This window comes from Cetorhinus maximus, chromosome 9 (genome assembly GCF_964194155.1).
Source record: "Cetorhinus maximus chromosome 9, sCetMax3.hap1.1, whole genome shotgun sequence".
Classification (NCBI taxonomy): Eukaryota; Metazoa; Chordata; class Chondrichthyes; order Lamniformes; family Cetorhinidae; genus Cetorhinus; species Cetorhinus maximus.
The window spans coordinates 119,225,631-119,250,242 of NC_135887.1; the positions used below are offsets into that span (position 1 = coordinate 119,225,631).

General features: G+C 42.3%; 1 protein-coding gene across 1 annotated transcript in view; it reads left to right on the plus strand.

The window, feature by feature from the left end:
* Positions 1-2,175: 2,175 nt before the first annotated feature.
* LOC144684976 (uncharacterized) overlaps positions 2,176-24,612 on the plus strand; it is an 84,129-nt gene continuing 61,692 nt past the window's right edge. Inside the window, exon 1 of the mRNA XM_078549455.1 lies at positions 2,176-2,525. Coding sequence (XP_078405581.1) covers positions 2,388-2,525 — 138 coding nt within the window. The 5' untranslated portion in view covers positions 2,176-2,387. The remainder of the gene's footprint in view (positions 2,526-24,612) is intronic.

A 24,612-nucleotide genomic window follows, 5' to 3' on the forward strand; every position in this document is an offset into this window, starting at 1 on the left:
TGAACCAGATGGGTTTCTACAACAATCATTAGGCTTATAATTCCAATTTTCTTTTTACTGAGTTTAAATTCTACCATCTGCCATGGCAGGATTTGAACTCAGTTCCCCAGAGCATTACTGGGTTTCTGGATTACTCGTCCAGCAGCAATATCACTATGCCATCGCCTCCCCCAAGGAATGGGGGGAGTTATCTTATGAGGAAAGGCTGGACAGGCTAGGCTTGTATCTGCTGGAGTTCAGAAGAGTAAGAGGTGACTTGATTGAAACATATAAGATTCTGAGGGGACTTGACAGGGTGAATGTGGAAAGGATATTTCCTCTTGTGGGAGAATCTAGAACTCGGGGTCACTGTTTCAAAATAGGAGGTCGCCCATTTAGGACAGAGATGAGGAAAAAATTTTTCTCCCAGAGGGCTGAGAGATTTTGGAATTCTCTTCCTCAAAAGGTGGTTGAGGCAGAGTCTTTGAATATCTTTAAGGCAGAGGTAGATAGATTCTTGATAAGCAAGGGGGTGAATGGTTATCAGGTAGGCAGGAATATGAGGTTAAAATCAGATCTTATTGAATGGTGAAGCAGGCTTGAGGGGCCGAATGGCCTACTCTTGCTCCTAATTCGTATGTTCATATGTTCTTCTGATCTGAGATCCTTTAATGTAGTGATCCCATCCATTATTATCATCCTGTAACCATGTTTCCTCTATTTGTGCCTTTAAATTATTTTTGTTGTAAATGCTGTGAATATTCAGGTAGAACACCCTTCTTTGTCTTTTTAACATTATTCCACATTCTCAGCCTAGTTGATGCTCGCCTTCATTTTGCCTGCCTTCTAATTTCACTTGCTACTTTTCTACTTCATGTTCGCAGCTTTACTTCCTTCCAATTTGAGCGAACCCTCAGGTTCTCAAACCCCTGACAAGCTAGTTTAAACCCTTCCCAACAGCACTAGCAAATCTTCCTGCGAGGATATTATCCTGGTCCTGTTAAGACTTGGGACTGTATCGCCGTTCCTTTACTGTCACTGGATCCAAATCCTGGAATTCCCTCCCAAACAGCACTGTGGGTGTACCTACACCACATGGACTGCAGCAGTTCAAGAAGGCAGTTCATCACCACCTACTCAAGAGCAACTAGGGATGGGCAATAAAAATGCTGGCCTAGCCAGCGACGCCCATGTTCCATGAAAGAATAAAATAAGTTTATATGTGTGTACATATATACATTAATTGCAAAAGTATCAAGGTCATTTTCATATTCGGGCTTTCACTGCCAAATTGGACGTTTTGATTGTTACTTTCAGATTGACCGACCTTTCCAAAATCATTCTCAACCCAGCAACTATATCCCGCTTCTGGTCTGTTTTACCAATGCACTGCTTGAATATTAAAACTTTCATACAGAATGTGCTATATGTAATGCTGTTCTCACTGACAATCCCAAGAATTATATAGCTTGGCCTACCGAATTCACTGGATAAATAAATCCCAGTTTTAAACATGAATCCTGGAATAGTGGCATTGGAAAACTCTCGAGACATATGTTGTTTCAAGGATGCTTAATTCTAAAGCCCTATTTATAATGCAATTCACATTCTAAAGCCAATCAAAAAGTTAAAATAAATTTGATTTATGTGGAGATGGCCTGTGGCTTCATAGCAGTTACCCCACCCCATAACAGAACTGCGCCCATTCTTTCACAATTTAGAATTATTCCTTTTTAACTCCGTTTCTGCAGGAGGAGATGAACACAACTTTCAAAATGAACTTGCATTCCACATGCTCACACATAAAGGTATCATATTTAAAATCGGTTAGCGTTTAAAGAGTACAACTAATTTGGGGAAGTGCAATGCAGTTTGCACAATGCCAACACAAAGTGCCCGCGAGCCGGCCGGCTCAAAGTTCCAATTGTAACGGGCCGACTTCCGGTTCTCTCGGCACGTACCACAGCCTCACCTGAAGGGGGGTACGATGAGATTAAGATGTAACAAATGGGCATGAAGAAGGCACTGACTGAACGATTACAACAACTGAATAATATATATGGTTAATAATTATTTTGGCGGTTCGCATGAATGAGTTTTCTTTGTTTTGCTGCGGTTTTCAGTGGTACTTGGTCAGTGACTCACCCCCCTCCTTTCCTGAGCTGTGGGGTGGTAGATACGGCGTCGGCGCGGCGCGGGTCGGTCAGGCTGTTAGTCACAGTCAGTGAGAGGCGAGCGGCGGAGGGAGCAGAGCCGGAGGGGAGTCCGGTAGGAGGGAGTGGAGTCAGCGGCCGAGCAGGGGTGGGGGGAGTCTGGCAGGAGGGAGCGGAGCCGGCGGAAGGGAGCGGCCAAGCGGAGCCGGGCTTGGTGTGTGTGTGTGTCCTGGGCCGGATGGGAGCGGCAGCTCCATGGCGCAGCCGGGCTATGTGAAGTCGAGAGGTCGAATGTCGGTGGACAGGCTGCGCTCCTGGTGGGAGGTGCCGGCCATCGCTCACTTCTGCTCCCTGTTCCGGGCCGCCTTCGCGCTGCCCGACTTCGAGATCGAGGTGAGTGAGTCTTTCAATCGGGGCGGTGGAGGGAGAGAGAGTGTGTGCCCCCCCCTTCCATCTCACGACTCCCCCCCCCCCCCCCCCTCAGCCTCCCCCCCCCCCCCCCCTCAGCCTCCCCCCTCACCCCCCCCCGGCCTCCCCCCCCCCCCCGCCCCGGCCTCACCCCGGCCTCTCCCCCCCCCTCAGCCTCCCCCCTCACCCCCCCCCGGCCTCACCCCGGCCTCTCCCCCCCCCTCAGCCTCCCCCCCCCCCCCCCCGCCTCACCCCCCCCCCCCCCCCCCGCCTCACCCCTCACCCCCCCCTCCATCTCACGATCCCTCACCCCCCTCCCCTCGATTTCCCTACCCCCTCCCCCCCGGGTCGGGGTCCTGTGTGTACCCGAAGCCCAGCGCTCGGTGACGGGTCGGTAATGAGAAGGATTTGACGCCACTTTCACTTTCGCTCTTTCGGAGTCAGGAGAACCGGCCTTTCCTCGACGGTGCTGCCACCCCCGAGTCTCCGGGGTCCAGTCTGGGGGTAGGCGGGATCCCCGGCCTCGGCAATACTGGCTTCTACTCTGGGGATTTTGCCCCGTGCGGCCTTAGGCTCGTGTTTCATTGTTTTCCTGGTAAAGCTTAATTGTTGCCCCTCACCTTGGCTTTATTAACTTGCATTATTCGCCCCCTGGTTTGACTTTGTTTTCCACTTCACCCTTTGGGTTTAGTTATTGTTTTCCCAGCCTTGTCTTCCCTATGGGTTTCGGTTTAATTGTTTTCTCCTTCTTGCATTTAGACTTATTTATCGTACTATTCACACTTTAGGTTTGGGTTGGATTGTTGCCCCTCTCCCTCGAGTATGTGGGGTTTCATTGTTGTCCCAACCTCTCATTGCTGGATTTACTCTTCCTCAAGCTTAATTTTGGTGCCAATTTTAGTAGGTTATTATGAAACCCACTTAGTTTGAATAACTTAAATGGGCCAAACCATGACCCAAGAGGATTGAAGTCACTAAACTGCTCCTTTTCAAGCCTATTTATATTTCTGTTTAAAGCTTCAGTATTGATCTAGACAAAAAGAAACTTGCATTTATAGCGCACTTTACATAACTGCCAGATGTCTCAAAATTGCTTTACAACCAATACTTTTTGAAGTGTAGCCTCTCTTGTAATGCAGGAAATGCATTTGCATGTAGCAAGATCCCACAAACAAGTGATAATGACCAGATTATTTGTTTTTGTGATGTTGACTGAAGGATAAATATTAGCCCAGACATCACACACAGCTCCCCTGCTCTCCTTTGAAATAGTAGTATGGGATCTTTTACATTCACCTGAGAGGGCACACAGATCTTGGTTTAACATCTCATCTGAAAGATGTCAACTCTAACAGTGCAGCACTCACTCAGTACTGCACTGGAGTGTTTGCCTTGATTTTTTTTTGTGCTGAAACACAGGACCTTGTAGTTCAGAGGTGAGTGCACTACCAGCTGAGCCATGGTTGGCACTGGTTTTATTTACAATAGTTAGTGTCATGTTTAGATCATGCATAATGGTGTTCGAGCTTAGGGATGGTATAGCCAATGTGAAAAATACACTTCATACAATTTGTTGCGATTGTTCCTTTTAGTTATCTTTGTTGACTATTGAGGCTCAGTGACTCATCTCTTAATCTAAAGCATGACGTTATTTGTTTCATAATGCTGTGTAGGCGAGCTGTGGGAAATGGTGAAAACTACCTTGAACCAGCAGAGGCAGTGACGCAGTAATCTTTCCTTTTAAGCAAGGTGTTGCTGCGGAGTCTTATAGACGTATCTGGCTATGAAAATTACTATTTCTTGGGCCTTGACCTAGAACCTGCTTCACTTTCTAATCTCAATGTGTTGCATTCAGCGTGACAGTGGATTCGAAAATTAGAAAAGGAAACTGAATAATTAAACCGGAAAGAGGAAGCAATTATTTAACTTAAAAAATTATACTTTTGAGCTGCAAGAATTATAGAGTAATCATAATTGGATACTTCAATTATCCAAATATAGACTGGGATAGGAATAGTACAAAGGGACGAGGGGCAAGAATTCCTGGAATGCGTTCAACAACATTTTCTGCAGCAGTATGTTTCCAGTCCAATGAGAAGACATGCACTTTTGGATCTGGTTCTGGGGAATGAATTGGCCCAAGTGGATCAAATATCAGTGTAAGAGCCTCTAGGGGACAGTTATCATTGTGTCATGAAGTTTAGGTTGATCATGGAAAAGGCCTTCCCCAGGAGCTAATTGCAACTGGGCAACCTGGAAGTGCCTTAACAGACTTAGGACTGGTGTAGGTCGATCATAGGTGTCACTAAGCAAATGGGGATATACAACCAGCCCGACAACTTGTGAATGTGGAACCGAGCCGCAGACTATGCAACATCTCCTGCAATTCCTATCGCTAGAGGAACCCTGCACTGTTGCAGATCTTGCCAAAATCAACAACAAGGCGCAAAAATGTGTCCAGTTCTGGCTGAGCCATGTATAGACTGTGGACACGATAAGAAGATGATGGAAAAGGACAGGGTACAATCCAGAGCAGGGATAATTAATTGGGGGAAATCCAACTTCGATGGGATGAGAATGCATCTGAGTCAAGTGAGTTGTAATCGAATGTTTGCAGAAAAGACAGTGGCCGAACAATGGGCCACCAGAAAGAATATTGCAGGAAATGTCAAGGACTATTCCCTTGAAGGGGAAAGGTAGGACAAATAAATCCAGGGAGCCCTGGATGATGAGAGAGATAGGGGTAAAGATGAAAAGGAAGAAGTATATGTATGACAGATGTCAGGTAGAAAATACAATGGAGAATCAGGCTGTATATAGAAGGACCAGAGGGGAAGTGAAGAAACTAATAAAAGCAAAGAGAGAGCATGGAAAGAGGCTGGCAGCAAACATAAAGGGGAAACCCAAGGTCTTCTATAAGCATGTAAATAATAAAAGGGTGGTAAAAGAGTAGGGCCGATTAAGGACAAAAAGGGGGACTTGCATGTGGAGGCTGGAGAAATAGCACAGGTGTTGAACGAGTACTTTGTATCAGTCTTTACAAAAGAAGAGGATCCTACCCAGGCCAAGGTGGGAGAGGAGGTAATTGGTACACTGGTAGGACTTACAATTGAGAGGAAGGAGGTGTTGGAAAGGCTATCTTTACTTAAAATAAATAAGGTACCAGGACTGGATGAGATGCATCTGAGGGAAGTGAGAGTGGAAATTGCAGAGGCAATAGTGATAATCTTTGTCTTCCTTGGACACAGGGAGGTGCCAGAGGACTGGAGAATTGCGAATGTTACATCCTTGTTCAAAAAGGGGTGCAAGGATAAAGCTGGCAACTACAGGCCAGTTAGTTTGACCTCAGTGATAGGGAAACCTCTGGAAACTATTGTACGGGATAAAATCAATTGTCACTTAGACAAGTGCAGGATAATTAAGGAAAGCCAGCATGGATTAATTAAGGGAAAGTCATATTTAACTAACTTGCTGGAATTTTTTGAGGAGGCAACAGAGAAGGTTGATAAGGGGAATGCTCTTGATGTGTATATGGATTTTCAAGAAGCATTTGATACACTGCCACACAACAGACTTCTGAGCAAAATTCAGTCATGGAATAAAAGGGAAAAAGTAGGCACCTGGATAAGAAATTGGCTGAGTGACAGAAAACAGAGCGAGTGATAAATGGTTGTTTTTCAGATTGAAAGGTTAGTAGTGGAGTTCCCCAGGGGTCAGTGCTGGGACCCTTGCTCTTCCTGATATGTATTAGTGACCTAGACTGTGGTGTGCAGGGCATGATTTCAAAATTTGCAGATGATACAAAGATTGGAAATATTGTCAAATGTGATAGGGTTAGTCTCTTCAAAAGGACATAGACATGTTGATGGATTGGGCAGACAAGTGGCAGATGAAGTTCAATGCCGAGAAGTGTGAGGTGATTCATTTTGTCAGGAAACATATGGTGAGACAGTATAAAATAAAGCGAGAGCCTCTAAAGGAGGTGCAGGAACAGAGGGACCTCGGTGTATACATAGATAGGTCATTGAAGATGGCAGGGCATGTTGAGGGAACAGTTAATAAAGCATATAATATCTTCGGCTTTATTAATAGGGACCATTGAGTACAATAGTAAGGAGGTCATGTTGAACTTGTATAAAACACTAGTTAGGCCTCATCTGGAGCACTGCATCCAGTTCTGGGTGCCATACTTGAGGAAGGATGTGAAGACATTGGAGAGAGTACGGAGGAGATTCACAAGAATGATTCCAGGGGTAAAGAACCATAGCTATGAGGATAAATTGGAACAGTTAGGACTCTTTTCCTTGGAGAAAATAAGACTGAGAGGAGACTTGCTAGAGGTATTCAAGATCCTGATGGGTATGGACAGGGTAAATAGTGATAAAATCAAGAGGACACATCAAGAACTAGAGGCCCAGATTCAAAATAATTGGCAAAATGTGATGTGAGGAAAAAAATTTTCACCCAGAGGGTGGTTGGAGTCTGAAACCAGCTTCCTGAAAGGGTGGTGGAGGCAGGTTCGATTGAGGTATTCAAAAGGGAATTGGATTGCCACCTGAAAAGAGAATGTGCAAGGTTACGGGGGTAAGGCAGGGGAGTGGGACTAAGTGGAATGCTCTTTCAGAGAGCAAGTGAAAACTCGATGGGCTGAATGACGACCACCTGCGCTGTAAAGATACTGTGATTGAGGGTGCTATAAATAGCATGTGATGGTTTGAGCTTCCAGATGGTTTAGCTTGTACTGTTGGATTTAAAAAATGTTTTCATTCAAAATGAAATCAACCTTGCTGTATCCCCTGAGATAGGGTATCACAGTATAAATTGTAAATCATTTCCTTCTGGTGTTGTCATGTCTGTGATACCAGTTATCTGATTGTGCCCTACTATACATCTCTACATGTGTGCCTGCACATAATCAATCATGTTAGTTACAATGCTGTTAGGTTCCTTTTATATAGAAAACTGTTTGCATGCATGTCGCACCTATCATGACCTTGGGTTGAATCCAGCCACTTTATAAAGCTGCTTGAGCCACTTTTTAAAGTGTAGTTGATGTCGTAATGTAGGAAACCTGGCAGTTGAATCGTGCACAGCAAGATCCCACAAACAGCAATTCGATAATGACTGGGTAATCTGTATTTTAGTGACGTTCATTGAGTCAATATTGAGCAGGGCATCAAATGTTGGGGAGAAACTCCCCTGCTCTTCAGAATGGTGCCATGGGATCTTCTGAGAGAGCAGATGGGGCCTCAGTTTAACATCTCATCCATAAGATGCCATCTTAGACAGTGCTGCGCCCACTCAGTGCTGCATGATGTTCTGCCCAAGTCTATGGACTGGGGCTTGTACCCACAACCTTCTGATTTGGGAGTGCTGTACCAGTGATCAAGACGACTCCTTCTAGCTTGTGCCATTTTCTTGCTGAGTACAGCCAAACTTCTTCACCATGACTTTCATTGCTGATTCGCTTGTTTGCTGACTCATCCCTGTACAGTAATTGTGCTTCCCTGCAAATGTTAAGAGAAATCTTCATGAAGGTCACTTCTAAAGAGGAAATAACATGACTACATGGCCAATTTACAGTTGGGGAGGGGGTGTTGGTATCTGAAAAATTCCTCAGTGACCTCATTACATGATCAAAACCAGTTCAGGAAACCATTGACCATAATTTACATTATTGAATAAGACAACATATTCTTCTAGCATCTTGAATGTCGTAAAATTTCCTAAACGCTTCACAGGAGCGTATTTAGACAAAATTGGACACTGGGACACGTAAAAAGAAATTAGGACAGATGACCAAAAGTGTGGTCAAGGAGGTAGATTTTAAGGAAGAAAGAGAGGTAGAAAGACAGAGGTTTAGGGAGAGAATTCCAGTGCTTAGTGCCTTGACAACTGAAGGCATGGTCACCAATGTGGTGGAGTAATTAAATTTGGGGATGCTCAAGAGGCCAGAATTGGAGGATTGTAAGGCTGGACATGGGGAGGATGGAGACCACAGAAGGATTTGAAAATGAGAAAATCAAGGCGTTTCTTAACTGGGAGTCAGAGCACAGGCATGATAGGTGCTTGGCGTGAGTTAGGACGTAGACTGTGGAGCCTTGGATGATCTCAAGTTAATGGAGGGTGGAATCTGGAATGCCAGCCAGGACTCTGTAGGAATAGTTTATAGGTAACAAAAGCATGAATGAAGATGATGTCGGTGGCCTTAGTGATGGTGCAGAGATATGGTTGGAAACTTGTCTCAGGCTCAAAGATTGAGAAACATCTGGTTCCACCTCAGACAGTTGTCATGGAGAGTGATAATCCACCTACCTCTTGTATTCCATTGACCTCTGTTCCAGCCAGGAACTAGTCCAGCTTTCCTTTGAAAAAATGCAGCAGATATAGCACTCTTCACACAGGAAGGCAGTGGCTCCATAGCTCTGTTATCTTCTACGGAAACTGCCTAATGTCTAATCTGCTTTATTCAAGAAACTTATATACATGATTGCTGGTCCTCAATGTATCCAGAAATAATTGTTAATTTGAAGTCAGCTAATCCTTTCATTGTTTGCATCAAACTGCCTGGAGTCTACACATTTAATGTAAATAACCTGAGCATTTTAAACTTACCTAGATAACTAAGATGCTTTAGGATGGGTATCAGTTTTGTGAGCTGAATCATTTCCAAAACGTCTAATATCACCCACAATGTAATGTTCTGTTCTTCAGCAGGATAAAGGAAGATGGGCAATTATTGTGTCACTTAAACTTCATAAACTGCTTCAGTTACAATAATTTAAAGTGGACTGGCTGTTTATAAGCCTTCACCAACACAAAATCAGCAGCCCACCTTCATGCAGAATGTCCAATGCAAGGCTATGAAAATAAATGCAATACTGATTTAAAAGCTGCTCTAATCACTCTTCCCATGAATTGACCATGTTACTTTGACTCTGTACCATAATATCATGAAAGGTTATCCCAGCCAGAGAGAGAGTGGTAGTTGGGCTTTTTATTTGCAGAAAACATGTACGGTCCCTACTCTCTCTTGCTGCCTAGTAAGCACATGTCTGATCAGGATAGTGAACCAGAGAATAATCAAGTTTGTTTCTGAATCCCGGATTGTGTCACAGGACTAGATTCCAGTATAGAACTTCAAAATGGCTAGCTTCAAAAATGTGCTTGGGCAAATTCTTGATGGTGCAGCACTTTAGTAAGGGGATAATCCTTTAAAAAGCATAATGTGGAATATGCAGGATAAATGCACTCTTTAAAATAAAGAAGCATGCAATAAATATAACCTTAGGTCAACTAATAAATTAATCAGCAAAATGCAGGGCGAGGAACAATCTTTACAATTGCTATAGCTAGATGGATTAAGAACGATGTGCAAAGATGTAGAAAAGGTCGTCAGAGGTACAAAGAGGAACTTGGAGCAGGGTGCAGCTGTATTCACGATTACAGTAAGAAATTTTTTGTGAGGGCTGTCAGGAGAGATGTGAACCCCTAAGGTACAGGCTGAGCTGAAACCACGATAAGCATGAAATAATTAACAGATGTTAAATGATTTACTTGAAACAATATGAGAATAAGGCCTCAAATTGCAGTTACTTAAGTAGGATTAGCAGGATTCCTTGATTTTAACCAATAATTTAAGACTATTAAGTATTATTTAGAAGATTGAAACGTGATCTTTTTGACACATATCAGAATTTGAGGTGACTTGACAGGGTGGATGCCGGAAGGATGTTTCCCCTTGTGGGAGACTAGAACTAGGGGTCACAGTTTAAAAAAAGGGGACTCCCATTTAAAATGGAGATGACAAGAAATTTTTTCTGAGGGCTTTCTGAATCTTTGGAACACTCTTCCCCAGAGCGGTGGAGGCAGGGCCAATGAATATTTTTAAGGCAGAAGTAGCTAGACGCTTGACTAACAGGGTAGTCAAAGGTTATCAGGGGTAGGTGGAATGTGGAGTTGAGGTCGTAAGCAGATCAGCCACTACCTTATTGAATGGTGGGGGGAGCGTGCTCAAGGGGGTGAATGGCCTTCTCCTAATTCGTATGTTCTTATATGACCAGAGAGCTGGTTTGTGTGGCAATAATGCTTACTGTGAGGGTGTTGATAAGCATTGGAAAGGCCCAAGTGGATTGGAAATGGGCTTAACTTGGTGCCCATTTTCAAAAAAGGTGACAAATAGCCCAATTGACTATCTGTTTGGAAGTTGAGCAATTTGTACAATAATTGCTTACTAAACAACAGTTAGAATATCCAAAACAAAAACAGAATTACCTGGAAAAACTCAGCAGGTCTGGCAGCATCGGTGGAGAAGAAATCAGTTAACGTTTCGAGTCCTCATGACCCTTCGGCAGAACTGAGTATAGTTAAGAGAAAGGTGAAATATTTCATATTTCATATTTCACCTTTCTCCTAACTATACTCAGTTCTGCCAAAGGGTCATGAGGACTCGAAACGTTAACTGATTTCTTCTCCATCGATGCTGCCAGACCTGCTGAGTTTTTCCAGGTAATTCTGTTTTTGTTTTGGATTTCCAGCATCCGCAGTAGCTTTTAGCTTTTTGCTTTTAACAGTTAGAATATGTTTAGATTAGATAGTTGCCTGATTTACTTCATGGCTTTTTTAAGGAAGTGACATTCTGATGGACTTTTAAAGACCTGTAATGTTATGTGCCTTCCAACATGCATTTGGTAACAATAGGTTACTAGTTAAGCTTAAAGCAGAGGGTGTTCAGGGTGCAACTTAGAATGTATGAGGAACTGGCTGAAGGGCCAAACACAATATTATATTTTATTAAAGGGGTTAGGTCAGAGTAGGGCAAATTTAAAAGCCGCGTCCCACAGTTCAGTATTGAGTTCTGTTTGTGCGTCACAGTGATGTGGAATTAGAAACTCAGAGCAAATTGGTCACATTTGTAAATTATGTAAAACTACAGTGGAGAGGGGGTGCTGATGCTGATGATTCAGCTCCAACCACAAAGTGAGTTAGACCAAATACATAAGTGGACAGAGCGGTGGCAGAGCAAATTTGATGACAAATCTAGAGTATGCCTTATAGGAAGAAAAAATAAGCACTATAAATGCAGAATTACAAAATCACAAAACAGCCTGAATAGTGTCAAAATAACTGGGTTGCAGTTGAAAGAAGTTTTAGGAATTTTGATGATATATGTATTGTGCAGCAGCAATCTACAACGTTAATAGGATGTGTGGAACTATGTAGCCAAAACAGGATACAAATCCGAGGAACTTGTGTTCATTGTGTACAGTGCTCTGATCTGACTGCACTTCAAGTACAGTACCTATCGCTTACACTGGCTCTGTTTACCGTTGGCAGCGCCTATATATTAATGATAAAAAATGCCACTTAAAATGTTTGAAGTGGCCTGGCTATTTCAGGCTGTTCAAGTAGCTGTTCGCACTTTGCAACTACCAGTCATTAAGTTACTCATCGCAAGAAGAGCTTTCCTCTTAAGCAATGTTCAACTCATTTTCCATCATTGAAAAAAAGGTTTCTGGAAGTTCAACAAGAGGAAATGACTGCTGTCGCTGCAGTGAGTCCATCTTGTCAGTTTACTGAGGTTGCCACTTCCCAGCTCTATTTTAAAATTAAATACTGCATTAAAAATACAGAGTAATTGAATATTAAGTACTAAATACTGAGGATGTATTTGAAAAATGACCTGAAGACAAATATGTTTTGATACTGTTTGCTGCTTCAGTTTATTTTCACCTGTTTAATTTTTATAGTGGTGAGACAGTTCTGACTTCACCTCAGCCGTTACGCCAGCCATCATGCGAATCCCACAAATTGTACTTTCTCAAATGTGCTAGTTATAAGCGGTGGGGACTGCACTGTTGTCGGTCTGGTCACTGAGACGCAAGTTGGACATTCGGGTCCTGGAGACAGTTCAGAGCCACGTGGCTGGTCCCTCATGGCAGCGGATGAAGTATGAAATCGGAGAGTATAAGGCTGTTCGGTCCTTAACGAAGGTGTCCAAGGGTTGACTTTGTAGAGGTAAATAAGTTAGTAAGAAATTTAAGAAAAGATAGATTCAGAAAATGACGCAAAACTAAACCATGAGAGTTAGGACAAGGGGCCACAGGTTAAAACTAGTACAGGTCAAATTTAGGAGTGATTATGATAAAATAGAATTATAGAATCATTAACAACCGTCCAGGTAGGCTAGCGGAGGTAAAATCTCTGGAATCACTTGAAAAAGAATTGGCTGCCATAATGGAAGAATGTAAGGCCTTTCCGAAAGGAGAAGCGAAGGTGGGCTGAATGGCTTTCGTTTTTATTTTGTGGCGGATATAGGAACAATTTTGAGCTGCCTACTGAGAGGATGCTTGGTGCTCAGGCTAGTGGATGAAACAAAAATTACTATTTGGGCAAGGTACTGGAGCAACTGAGTCATTTTTCTGAGAAAATTCAGAAGAAAAGTGGAAATCCCCTGATCATGCAAGAACTTTGGAGTGCGAAGGTTAGGAACAAGATAAGGCTCCCAGTAAATCTTCGATATTGAAGCAAAATCTTTGCAAGGCTATAAAACACACAGGATTTATAGCCTATGTTAGCAGCTGAAGCTTTCATCACATGATTTATGATGTCATGTGGATTCCTTGATTATGTCACAGCCTTGAGCACACGCCCAACCACATTTATTTTCTATTGCAACCCTTTTGATTTCTGTACCTTTCTGGAGCCTGCTGAAGTACCCACAGTCATTGCTTGTTCTGTGTTAATTTATATAGCACTGCAGTCTGAATCCCCGGTGCCTGCCATTCTGCTCAACTTGCTTCAGATTTTTTCTAAAACCAATACACTGCTCACTGAGTCAGATGATACGTTGTATTATAAGGAATGAGCAACAAATATTGGCCTTGCCAGTGATGCTCACATCCCATGAATGAATAAGAAAAAGGAGAATGAAATATTGCACTGCCATATGCACCTGTTTTGCTAAGGTGACTTAGTATCTTTACATTTATAAAGTTTGACATTGAGTAAACCCTTGGTGAGCTTGTTAGTTGCTATTGGGACTGTAGATCAGAAACCCTGGCTTTATCTGCTGAAACATTAGTTAAGAGGCTCTGGCAATTTTTGTCCATAGTCTTGCTATATATTCCAGTTATGACTATAATTTATATTTATGTTCTGATGATGTCTGTAAATAGGCGCAAGCTTTGCTGTTGTGGCTACTGAGGCCATTTGACATTTTCAGTGAATCCCATCCTTATTACCTACCCACAGCTGCATGTTATTTTGTTTTTGTTATATTATTTGATAGTTACATGCAAGTAGTTAGAACTGAAAATATCTTGTTTCCACATAATGCAATCAAAATATTAAATATAATAGTTTGCCTTTAGAATTTCATTTATGATAAATGAAATATTGTATGGGAAGGACTTCTTGCCCATGTATTAGGTGAAATGTGCCTAATATTTCACACTCCGTGCAGCAGTCTTTGTATTGTGCAACTAATTGAGCTCTGAGTTTTGCTGAGGTGTGGAGATGCGTGTCTGATATATTCCTTCAATCGCACGGCAATATAGCATTCATCTCAGTTGAATGTGGATGGAAATTTTATTCTATCGTCATCCAACTCAGTTACTTTCTCCATATTAAGATTCCTGCAATGAGTTTTTAAAGCACCTTAAAACATGATTTGGGATTTACTATATATAGTCATACATGTATAAGTTAACTCACCCACTTTTCAGCCTAACAACCCTTCAAACAACAGATTCAGCTTTCAATTTGAGTTCTGCGGTAGCCATGTACAACAGTAACTTCTGTTTGGTCCCCAATCCCCAGCTCCCCCATTCATTAGGAAGGCTTCTCTCTGATAATCTCCTTTTTAGGGACCTTTTATTAATCTTATTGTCCATATTGGCAATATCTGCTTTACATTGTAGCTGGCCTGAAACTGCTGTGGCACAATAATTAAAGTGCAATCATGGAGAATGATGTGTGGTCTCGTGTGTCATAAGCACACCTTCATACTCTCTGCAGTCGCCGGCAAATAGAGCTTGGTTGTACTTTTCAGTCTAAGCTGGAAGTGCAAAATTCAAGAGGCTTTTAAATGTATGCACTTTGGGTTTGGATTGCATATTTAATTCTATTTCACATTTTCATATATTAGTGTTGGAGTATTTTATATAAAATTTGTAGTTCATAATGTGAGTTACTTGAAGCATAGGTATTTTCAACTGATATTTTGATTGGATATTTGTATCCTGTACTAGCAGCTCAAATTACACTATAAACGTGGAAGTCTATTGTGCATCAGTTTACTTCTCCTCTATATTTATTCTCAGGATGTGGGTGACATTGGCAAGACCATATTTAATGTTCATACCTGCTGGCTGTTCTTCAAAAAAGTTGTTTTTGAAACTTGGGCGGCTGGACCTTTGACTGAAACATGTATTGTGGACAAAAATCTTTCTTGGGCCAGATTGGGTAGGGCGAAAGGGTCCCCATTTCTGAAGACATTACTGATCAGATGGATTTGTAATGACAATCCAGCAACTTTCATATCATAGGAAAATGATGGACGAGCAAAGATCACCGTGATGCAAGTAAATGGCGTGACCCTTGTCGTCCCTATCAGCAGCCACCCTGATTTCCTGAAAGAGATGAATTTTCCTGAACTCCGGGCAAATTCAGGAAAAATTCCTTTCCCAACTTGTGATGGCGATCAAAATTAATTCATCACATGAAACACAGCTACACCGCTGCCTACATTTTGTACATTATGGTTTCGCCCACAACTAGGAAATTGCCCAGATTTGTTTGGCATGTGGCATGGTGAATCCGCATTCACTGCACAAGGTGACAGGTTTTTCCAAAGTTCAGTTACTCCGTAAAAAGAGAAACTTCTGACATGTAACCTAGTTCTTTGTTACTTATACACTTGCCACCTATCTAACTCCAAATATTCTATCCACACAGACAAAATCTAGGCCTTTTATTTTAAATACCTCAATTAAATCTCCCTGAAGTCTAAACTTTTCTAGCCGTAGACAATCCAGCTCGCTAGCCTATCAATAGTAACTGAGTTTTTTTTAACAACATCAATAACTTGCATTCATAAAGCATCTTTTACTGTAATAAATTAATGTAATAAAATGCTAAAACGCTAGACATCAATCTAGTGGAGCTGCTTTGTGCCTTTTTCAGCAACTCTACCACCCACCAAGTGGGGGGGGAGAGGGTGGCAAAACTCAGCATTGTGTTCTAGAGGATATACAAAGATCATGTGACATGTCTTGTATTGGATTGTCCTAACAATACATTCTAATACGCTATTTGCTTTTTCTATTGCCTAGAGGTATTGGTGAGTGTGTAGAGATTTATGTACTATAACACTTGGGTCTAATTTCAACTCAGCAGTCAAGTTTGCAGCCCTGCAATGGTATACATATGTTTGTTGTTAGCTCTACTCATTTAAATATATTTGTATAACATCTGCCAGATGTGGGTGTCCACTTCCCTGTCATATTTATATCAGATGGTAGTTGTTTGCTTTCATCTGAAGTTCTAACGGATACATAAATCTTTGCATCTTTTTGTGAACTGGCAGGCTCTTTCTCTTCATTCCCCCCTCCCCCCAATGCCTTCATCCAGACCAGTAGTTAAAACCCTAAATTATTTCTTAACCAACCCAAGTTCTGCCTGCCAGTTCTACTGGGCTGTGTTATATAAAGTAACTTATTGTGTGACACCTTGTTAGAAGCATTTTGCAAATTCAGGTACGCAAAGTGATCTGGGCTACCTACATCCGCCACCATTGTCAAAAGATTTGACCAGATTGGTAAGACATGGCATCCTAGAAGTTAATGTTGAGAGTTTCTAATAACACCTACTCTATTCTGGTAGTTATATATTTTATCTCAAATGATCCCTTTCAGCAACTTGCTTAAAAGCAAATTCAAGTTAATGGATCTCCAGTTTTGTGACTTGTTGCCCTTTTTGAAAATAAACAAGTGCCTTGGAATGTTTTACTATGTTAAGGGCGCTATATAGATGCAAGCTGTTGCTGAAAATGCTGGAGACATTCAATAGGTCAGGTAGTACCTGTGGATAAAGAAAGTGTGTTAGTGCTTCCGATCGACTAAGTTTAGTTCCGTAATGTTTTGTTCTTGCCTTTTCTGAATATTAGTACCACTTGGGCCTCCGGTCAGTTCATAGGAATAATCCCAGACCAAAGTGAGATGAACACCATTCCCATTTCTTTGAACATCTGATGAATGCAGTGAAGATCAGTAGCCCGATCTGTTCTCCAATAACCTAATTCTACCTAGGATTGTATCCATTTCCACTTCAACACTTAAAGCATTATACGATGTCTTTAAAGGAGAAAGATAACCCAGGAGTTCAATTAGAGAAAAGCTGACACTGAGTCGAAGAAGGCAATACAAGGGCAGGCAATGTAAATTAGATTTTAAAGGGAGTTCAAGAGCAGGGAGGCCTGGGGGAATGCGGTGGTGATGGCAAGTGGTTTTTGCACAAAATATCTTTGAAGGTGACAGGACCAATTGAGAAAGCTATTAAAGTATATGGAGTCATTGGTTTTATTAATAGAACCATAGAGTACAAAAACAAGGAATGGTATACTAAATCTTTATAAATCACTGCTTAACCTACAGGAGGGTATTACATTCAATTTTGGGCACCACAGTTTAGTAAGATGCCAAGGCCTTGGAGAAGGCCCAGAGGAGATTTACCAGAATCATACAAGGGATGAGGGACTTTATCTGGAGAAATTGGAGAAGCTAGAGTCATTCCCCTTAGAGCAAAGAAGGTTAAGAGGAAATTTGTTAAAGGTTCAAAATTATGAATGGTTTTTGATGGGAGTAAATAAGGAGAAATTGTTTTCAGTAGTGGAACCTTCAATAAACAAAGGACATGGTTAAGATGTTTGGCACCAGAGGTGATATGAAGAACATTTTTTTTACACATTGAGTTGTAATTGGGAATGGACTGCCTGAAAGGATGGTGGAAACTGATTAAGTAGCAACTTTCAAAGGAGAATTGGATAAAACTGGAGGGGAAAATTATATAGAGCTTTGGGGAAAGAACATGGGAGTGCTACTAATTGGATAGCTCTACCAAAGACAGGCACAGGCATGTGGGGGCCAAATGGTCTCTTGTGTGCCGTATCATTTATGATTCTAGGTGCTTAAAAGCTTTAGTGATGTATGAAGTCACAGAGGTGGAGACACAAACATCTAGGGAAGGAATTTCAGAGCCTAGGGCCTGGATGGCTAAAGGTATGACTCCCTTGTCTTCTCCAGTGACCTTTGGCTGCTTCGATAGCAGCTTTTGTTGCCTTCACCTGAGCTTGATACCTCCTGAGAACTAATTTATATTAGTCAAAAGTCTGATTTATCCTTGCACATGACCATTTAGCTGCTTTTATTTGTTTTACCATGGGCCCTTCTGACTGTAGTGATATAGGGAACTCCCTTACACATTAGGATGATTTTAAAGGCACTGAATTTTTCTGCTGTGCTTGTGATATCCCCATTCAAGTGACCTGGTTCTAAAGTCCTCTGCCATCTTTGCAAATCTAGCTCTCTTGAGATATGGAATTAGCATATCATTTTCAGGAACTTTGGATTGGCCGACCGACTTACTAATGGCACTCATTTTGCTGTAGCAATAACAGTGAGGCTATCAGCAATCAATGTTTATTAAAGTGTAAATTGAGCACCAACTTGCATCATGCCTATGTGCATGGTTAAATTTGGAAATCAGGATTTTGCAGTCTGATTTGCCTTGCTCCAAAAACTCCGCGGCACTGGTATCTTGCAGAGCGATTCAAGGGAAACACATGATGGACAAGATGTTGCTGTGCTTATCCCTTAGATATCCAATAAACATGTCAAAAAAAGTTAGGACTTGCCCATTCAAGTGTAAGTAAATTTTTTAAAAACAGTGTGACAATTCTTTCTGGTCTTGAAATTTTACTTTTACAATTGTGGAGTTGCATTCTTTTGGATTTTAATTATTGCCAATTTTATAAAAATTATATTTTATTTTAAATTTTCTTTCTCTTATCTCTTACATCGCCACTATCTTTGCTCATCTTTCACTTGTGTGTGATTTTTCATTGAATTAAATATTCTGACTTGCATTTCATGGTTTAGGACTCTGCGTGCCTCAGTAAGAATTCTTTAACTTGATTGGTTGAAGAGACATGTTGATGGTTGCCCTGTCCACAGGCCCCAGATCCCCTTTAGACAGCACTGTGTTGTATCGGACCCCAAGTAACGAAGCTGCCATGCAAAAGCCCACTAAAAGTCCGTGGGCTGCTGTTAATGCAATAAATGGCAGGTGCCGTCCAGCACCCACTGACCTTATAATCCAGTTAATTATGGTCACCGTTTCCCAAGTGTCTGCCCAGATGGAGATCTGGTACTGCAATAGAATCACTATTTAAAAACTATGTCAAGTATCCAATTACCTGCACCTTTCTGTGATATCTTGTGTTCGGAAACAATTATTTCTAATGTCTACAGATCATTTTTTATTCATTCATTCATGAGATGTGGACTTTGCTGGCTTTTATTTATTGCCCATCCCAAGTTTCCCTTGAGAAGGTGGTGGTGAGCTGCCTTCTTGAACCACTGCAGTCCATGTGGTGTAGGTACACCCACAATGCTATTAGGGAGGGAGTTCCAGGATTTTGACCCAGCGACAGTGAAGGAACGGTGATATATTTCCAAGTCAGGGTGGTGAGTGACTTGGAGGGGAACTTGCATGTGATGGTGTTCCCATCTATCTGCTGCCCTTGTCCTTCTAGATGGTAGTGGTCGTGGGTTTGGAAGGTGCTGTCGAAGGAGCCCTGGTGAGTTCCTTCAGTATATCTTGTAGATGGTACACACTGCTGCTCCTGTGCATTGGTGGTGGAGGGAGTGAATGTTTGTGGATGTGGTGCCAATAAAGTGGGGTGCTTTGTCCTGCATGGCATCAAGCTTCTTGAGTGTTGTGGGAGCTGCACTCACCCAGGCAAGTGAGGAGTATTCCATCACGTTCCTGACTTGTGCCTTGTAGATTGTGTACAGGCTCTGGGGAGTCAGGAGGTGAGTTACTCATTGCACGATTCCTAGCCTCTGACTTGCCCTTGTAGCCACAGTATTTATACAGCTAGTTCAGTTCATTTTCTGGTCAATGGTAACCCCTCGATGTTGATAGTGAGGGATTCAGTGATGGTAGTGCCATTGAATGTCATGGGGCAATGGTTAGATTCTCTCTTGTTGAAGATGGTCATTGCCTGGCACGAATGTTACATGCCACTTGTCAGCCCAAGCCTGGATATTGTCCAGGTCTTGCTGCATTTGGACATGGACTGCTTCAGTATGCAGAGTCGCAAAGATGCTGAACATTGTGCAATCATCAGCGAAGATCCCCACTTCTGACCTTATGATGGAAGGAAGGTCATTAATGAAGCTACTGAGGACAGAGAAACTCCTGCAGTGATGTCCTGGAGCTGAGATGACTGACCTCCAACAACCACAACCATTTTCCTTTGTGCTAGCTATGACTCCAACTAGCGGAGAGTTTTCCCCCTGATTCCCATTGACTCCAGTTTTGCTGGGGCTCCTTGATGCCACACTTGGTCAGATGTGGCCTTGATGTCAAAGGCAGTCACTCTCACCTCTCCTCGGGAGTTCAGCTCTTTTGTCCATGTTTGAGCCAAGGCTGTAATGAGGTCAGGAGTTGAGTGGCCCTGGTGGAACCCAAACTGGGCATTGGTGAGCATGTTATTGCTAAGCAAGTGCCGCTTAATCGCTCTGTTGATGACCGTTTCTATTTGTTTACTGATGATCATGAGTAGATTGATGGGGCGGTAATTGGCCGATTTAGATTTGTCCTGCTTTTTGTGTACAGGACATACCTGGGCAATTTTCCACATAGCTGGGTAGATGCCAGTGTTTTAGCTGCACTGCAACAGCTTGGCTAAGGGCGCGGCAGTTTTGGAGCACAAGTCTTCAGTACTATTGCCGGAATATTGTCAGGGCCCATATTCTTTGCACTATCCAGTGCCTTCCCCCATTTCTTGATATTGCGTGGTGAATTGAAGTGGCTGAAGACTGGCATCCCTGCTGGTGACCTCTGGAGGAGGTCGAGATGGGTCATCCATTCGGCATTTCTGTTTGAAGATTGTAGCAAATGCTTCAGCCTTATCTTTTGCACTGATGTGCTGGGCTCCCCCATCATTGAGGATGGGGATATTTGTGGAGCCACCTCCTCCAGTGAATCATTTAATTGTCCACCACCATTCACGACTGGATGTGGCAGGACTGCAGAGCTTAGATCTGATCCGTTGGTTGTGGAATCGCTTAGCTCTGTTGATTACTTGCTGCTTATGCTGTTCGGCATGCAAGTAGACCTATTATAGCTTCACCAAGTTGATAGCTCTTTTCTTAGGTATGCCTGGTGCTGCTCCTGGCATGCACTCTTCATTGAGCCAGGATCAATCCCGTGGCTTGATTGTAATGGTGGAGTGGGGGATATGCCGGGCCATGAGGTTACAGATTGTGTTCGAGTACAATTCAGCTGCTGCTGATGGCTCACAGTGCCTCATGGATGCCCAGTCTTGAGTTGCTAGATCTGTTCGAAATTTACCCTATTTAGTACAATGGTAGTGCCACACAACATGATGGAGAGTGCCCTCAATGTGAAGGTGGAATTTTGTCTCCACAAAGACTGTGCGGTGGTCACTCCTACCGTTACTGTCATGGGCAGATACATCTGTGGCAGGCAGGTTGGTGAGGATGAGATCAAGTATGTTTTTCCCTCTTGTTGGTTCCCTCACCACCTGCCGCTGACCCAGTCTAGCAGCTATGTCCTTTAGGGTTTGGCCAACTCAGTCAGTAGTGGTGTGCCGAGGCACTCTTGGTGATGGAAAATGTGGAATTGTGTACATTCTGCGCCCTAGCCACACTCGGTGCATCCTCCAAGTGGTGTTCAACATGAAGGAGCACTGATTCATCAGCTGAGGGAGGGCGATACGTGGAAATCAGCAGGAGGTTTTCTTGCCCATGTTTGACCAGATGCCATGAGACTAGTCCTGGGTTTGGAAGGTGATGCCTAAGCTGCCTTGGTGAGTTTCTGCATGCATCTCGTAGGTGGTACACATTGCTGCCACTGTTTGTTGGTGATTAAGGGAGTGAATGTTTGTGGAAGGGGTGCCAATCAAGTGGATTGCTTTGTCCTGGATGGTGTCAAGTTTCTTGTGTTGTTTGAGCTGCATTCATCCAGGCCAGTGGAGAGTATCCCACCACACTCCTGACTTGTGCCTTGTAGATGGTGGACAGGCTTTGGGGAGTCAGGAGGTGAGTTACCCGCTGCAGGATTCCTAGCCTCTGACCTGCTCTTGTCGTCACAGTATTTATATGGCTGGTTCAATTCAGTTCCTGGTCAATGGTAACCCCCAGGATGTTTATATTGGGGGAATTCAGTGATGGCAATGCCATTGAATGTCAAGGGGCGATTGTTAGATTCTCTCTTGTTGGAGATGGTCATTGCCTGGCACTTGTGTGGTGCGAATGTTACTTTCCACTTGTTAGCTCAAATCTGGATATTGTCCAGGTCTTGCTGCATTTGGACATGTACTCCTTCAGCATCTGAGGAGTTGTGAACGGTGGTGAACATTGCACAATCAGTGAACATCCCCACTTCTGACCTTATGATGGGAGGAAGGTCATTGATAAAGCAGCAAAGATGTTTGGGCCTAGGACACTACCATGCTGTTTTGCCTTCAATACTAAATGAGTCACTATTGGACTAATGAATAGCTTGGAAATTAAAATTGCCCCTTTGCGTAGACATTACCTAATTTATATCCCTTTGTGTTTGGATGCTCACACATGGCCAGATTTTATTGAATGTGATCTGATGCTTTGACATAGGATTTGAGTTTGCAGACTGTGGATTATGAGCCAATGCTACACTGCTTTACCAGTGGTTACTTTTTTGGTTGGAAGGACCCTTTGTGATTAGGCTTAAATAACCACGGACACTCTCATCTAAATTAAAATACTGTTTAATTCTCATAATTTGAAAGTGTTGTAATTCACTTTATATGGCAGTTCCTCTCTACAGACCCTCAGAGACCTGCGGACTCCAGTTTTTGAACAACTGTGCTATACTATCACATCCTATTTAGAGGTGACTTTAATGGTGACTTTGTGATGACTTCAGTAGCTTGGTAGCAGTGGAATGTATACAGGTCAAGTGTCCTTGGGTTAGCAGACATGTTTGTTTTGCCAAACAAAAAAAACCATTAAGGTGGGGCTTCTTCAACAATATTCAGTTGCCAGTGGTTATGTAGTCTGCTGTAATGTCACTCAGAATTATATATTTAAAAATGTCAAACTATTTAGAACAATTATGCTTTATGTTGGATGCCTGAGTCAGCAGTCTTTCACTGCTTCCAATACAGATTGTATATCTGTTATCTATTTTTTATCTTCAGAATTTTGATCACTAAGGATTCTGAGGATTTTGCTGTATTATAATTAATAAATAAGAGGGAAAAGTCTTGAAGACTTAGAGAGAGGAGGGATAGTGAATGTTGGTTTGTAGATTTTTTTCTAGATCTGTAATACACAGTGGCGAGCAGTGGTCTATGGGGAAAGAAAATCAGAGGGCAATGTTGGAATTGTGCTGCAAATGCAGTTCTGATACCATTGTTCTTTCATTTTGCCCTTGGAGAGGATGTGTAGGGAATTTTCCAGAATGATGCCCAAGATGTAGAATTTGTTGTATGGAAATACTAGAGAATGTGGAATTGTCCTTAGAGCAGATTTAATAGAGTTGCACAAAATTAGGGGTGGGGGGGGTGGTGGTAATTGGAAAGAAGGACAGATTTGCATTTATATAACACCTTTCATGACCTCGGTGCCCCAAGGTACTTTTCAAACAATGAAATGCTTTTTGGAGTGTAGTTGCTGAATGAAACATGACACCCATTGGATACACTGGGGAGAGTAAACAAGGAGAAACCGGTTTCACTGGGTGTGTTGTGAGATTTAAGATAATTGACCAAAGTACGAGAGGGGAGATGAGAAATTGCAATGCAGTGAATTATGATCTAAAATTCACTGTCTGCAAGGGTGGAGGATTCAATAGGCATTTTCAAAATAGAATTGGACATATGTTTGGAAAAGAAAAAAATTGCAAGGCTATTGGGAAAGAGCAGGAGAATTGAACTAATCGGATAGATCTTTAATGGCCTCCTTCTGTTCTGTAGGATTCTGAGTATTTAAAATAGGTATTAGTGACTAGTGGTTTATGGAAATCGAAATGCTGTTCAGGCTGCGTAACTTAGAAGTGCTCCAGATTCTAGTTGGTGACGAGGTTTCAGCTGTTTGACGACATTTTTCGCAAAATACCTAACTCCAGAGTCTATTAAATTTAAACAGCTTGTAATTGGTAATATTTCTAAATAGCTTGAAATTGGGCTAGTTTGCTGTGCCATTTTGAGCCTCCGTGCTGCTGAGAACACTGGGGTTGCAGTGCATCTGTGCTTAGTTGGGATCTGCAGGTTAAGATTCTGTATCTATGCTTGGTTGCATTTGGGATTAAATATATTTTGTATCATCACAGTTGCATCCTTGTGTTTTACAAATTTTTGGAGGGGGAGGCCATATGTTTATACTTACATGATGCAGGTACTACTTGTGGGACATATAAATCACTAGTATGGAGACTACATGTAAGAAAGTAGTTCATGTGAGTAGGAGCTTGACGAAGGGCGACAGCAGTATTCTCTATGGGGCTGTGTTTTGAGTGAACAGATGCCACAGGTGGTATAAAAAAATACTGTAATGTTATTTCTATGATCTCTCAAGCGCAATGGCCATATAATTAACTGTGGAAATACGCCCAGATGAACAATTATTTTTGCCCTACCAAACTGAAACTTTAAAGAAGAGATTTTGAGCCACACAACTTTAAGTTGAATATTCTGTAGTTAACTGTCTGTCATTGGTGATTCCAAATTAAATTGCATGTCTACGGTGCCTGTCCTTGTAAAGAAAATACTCTTGATCTG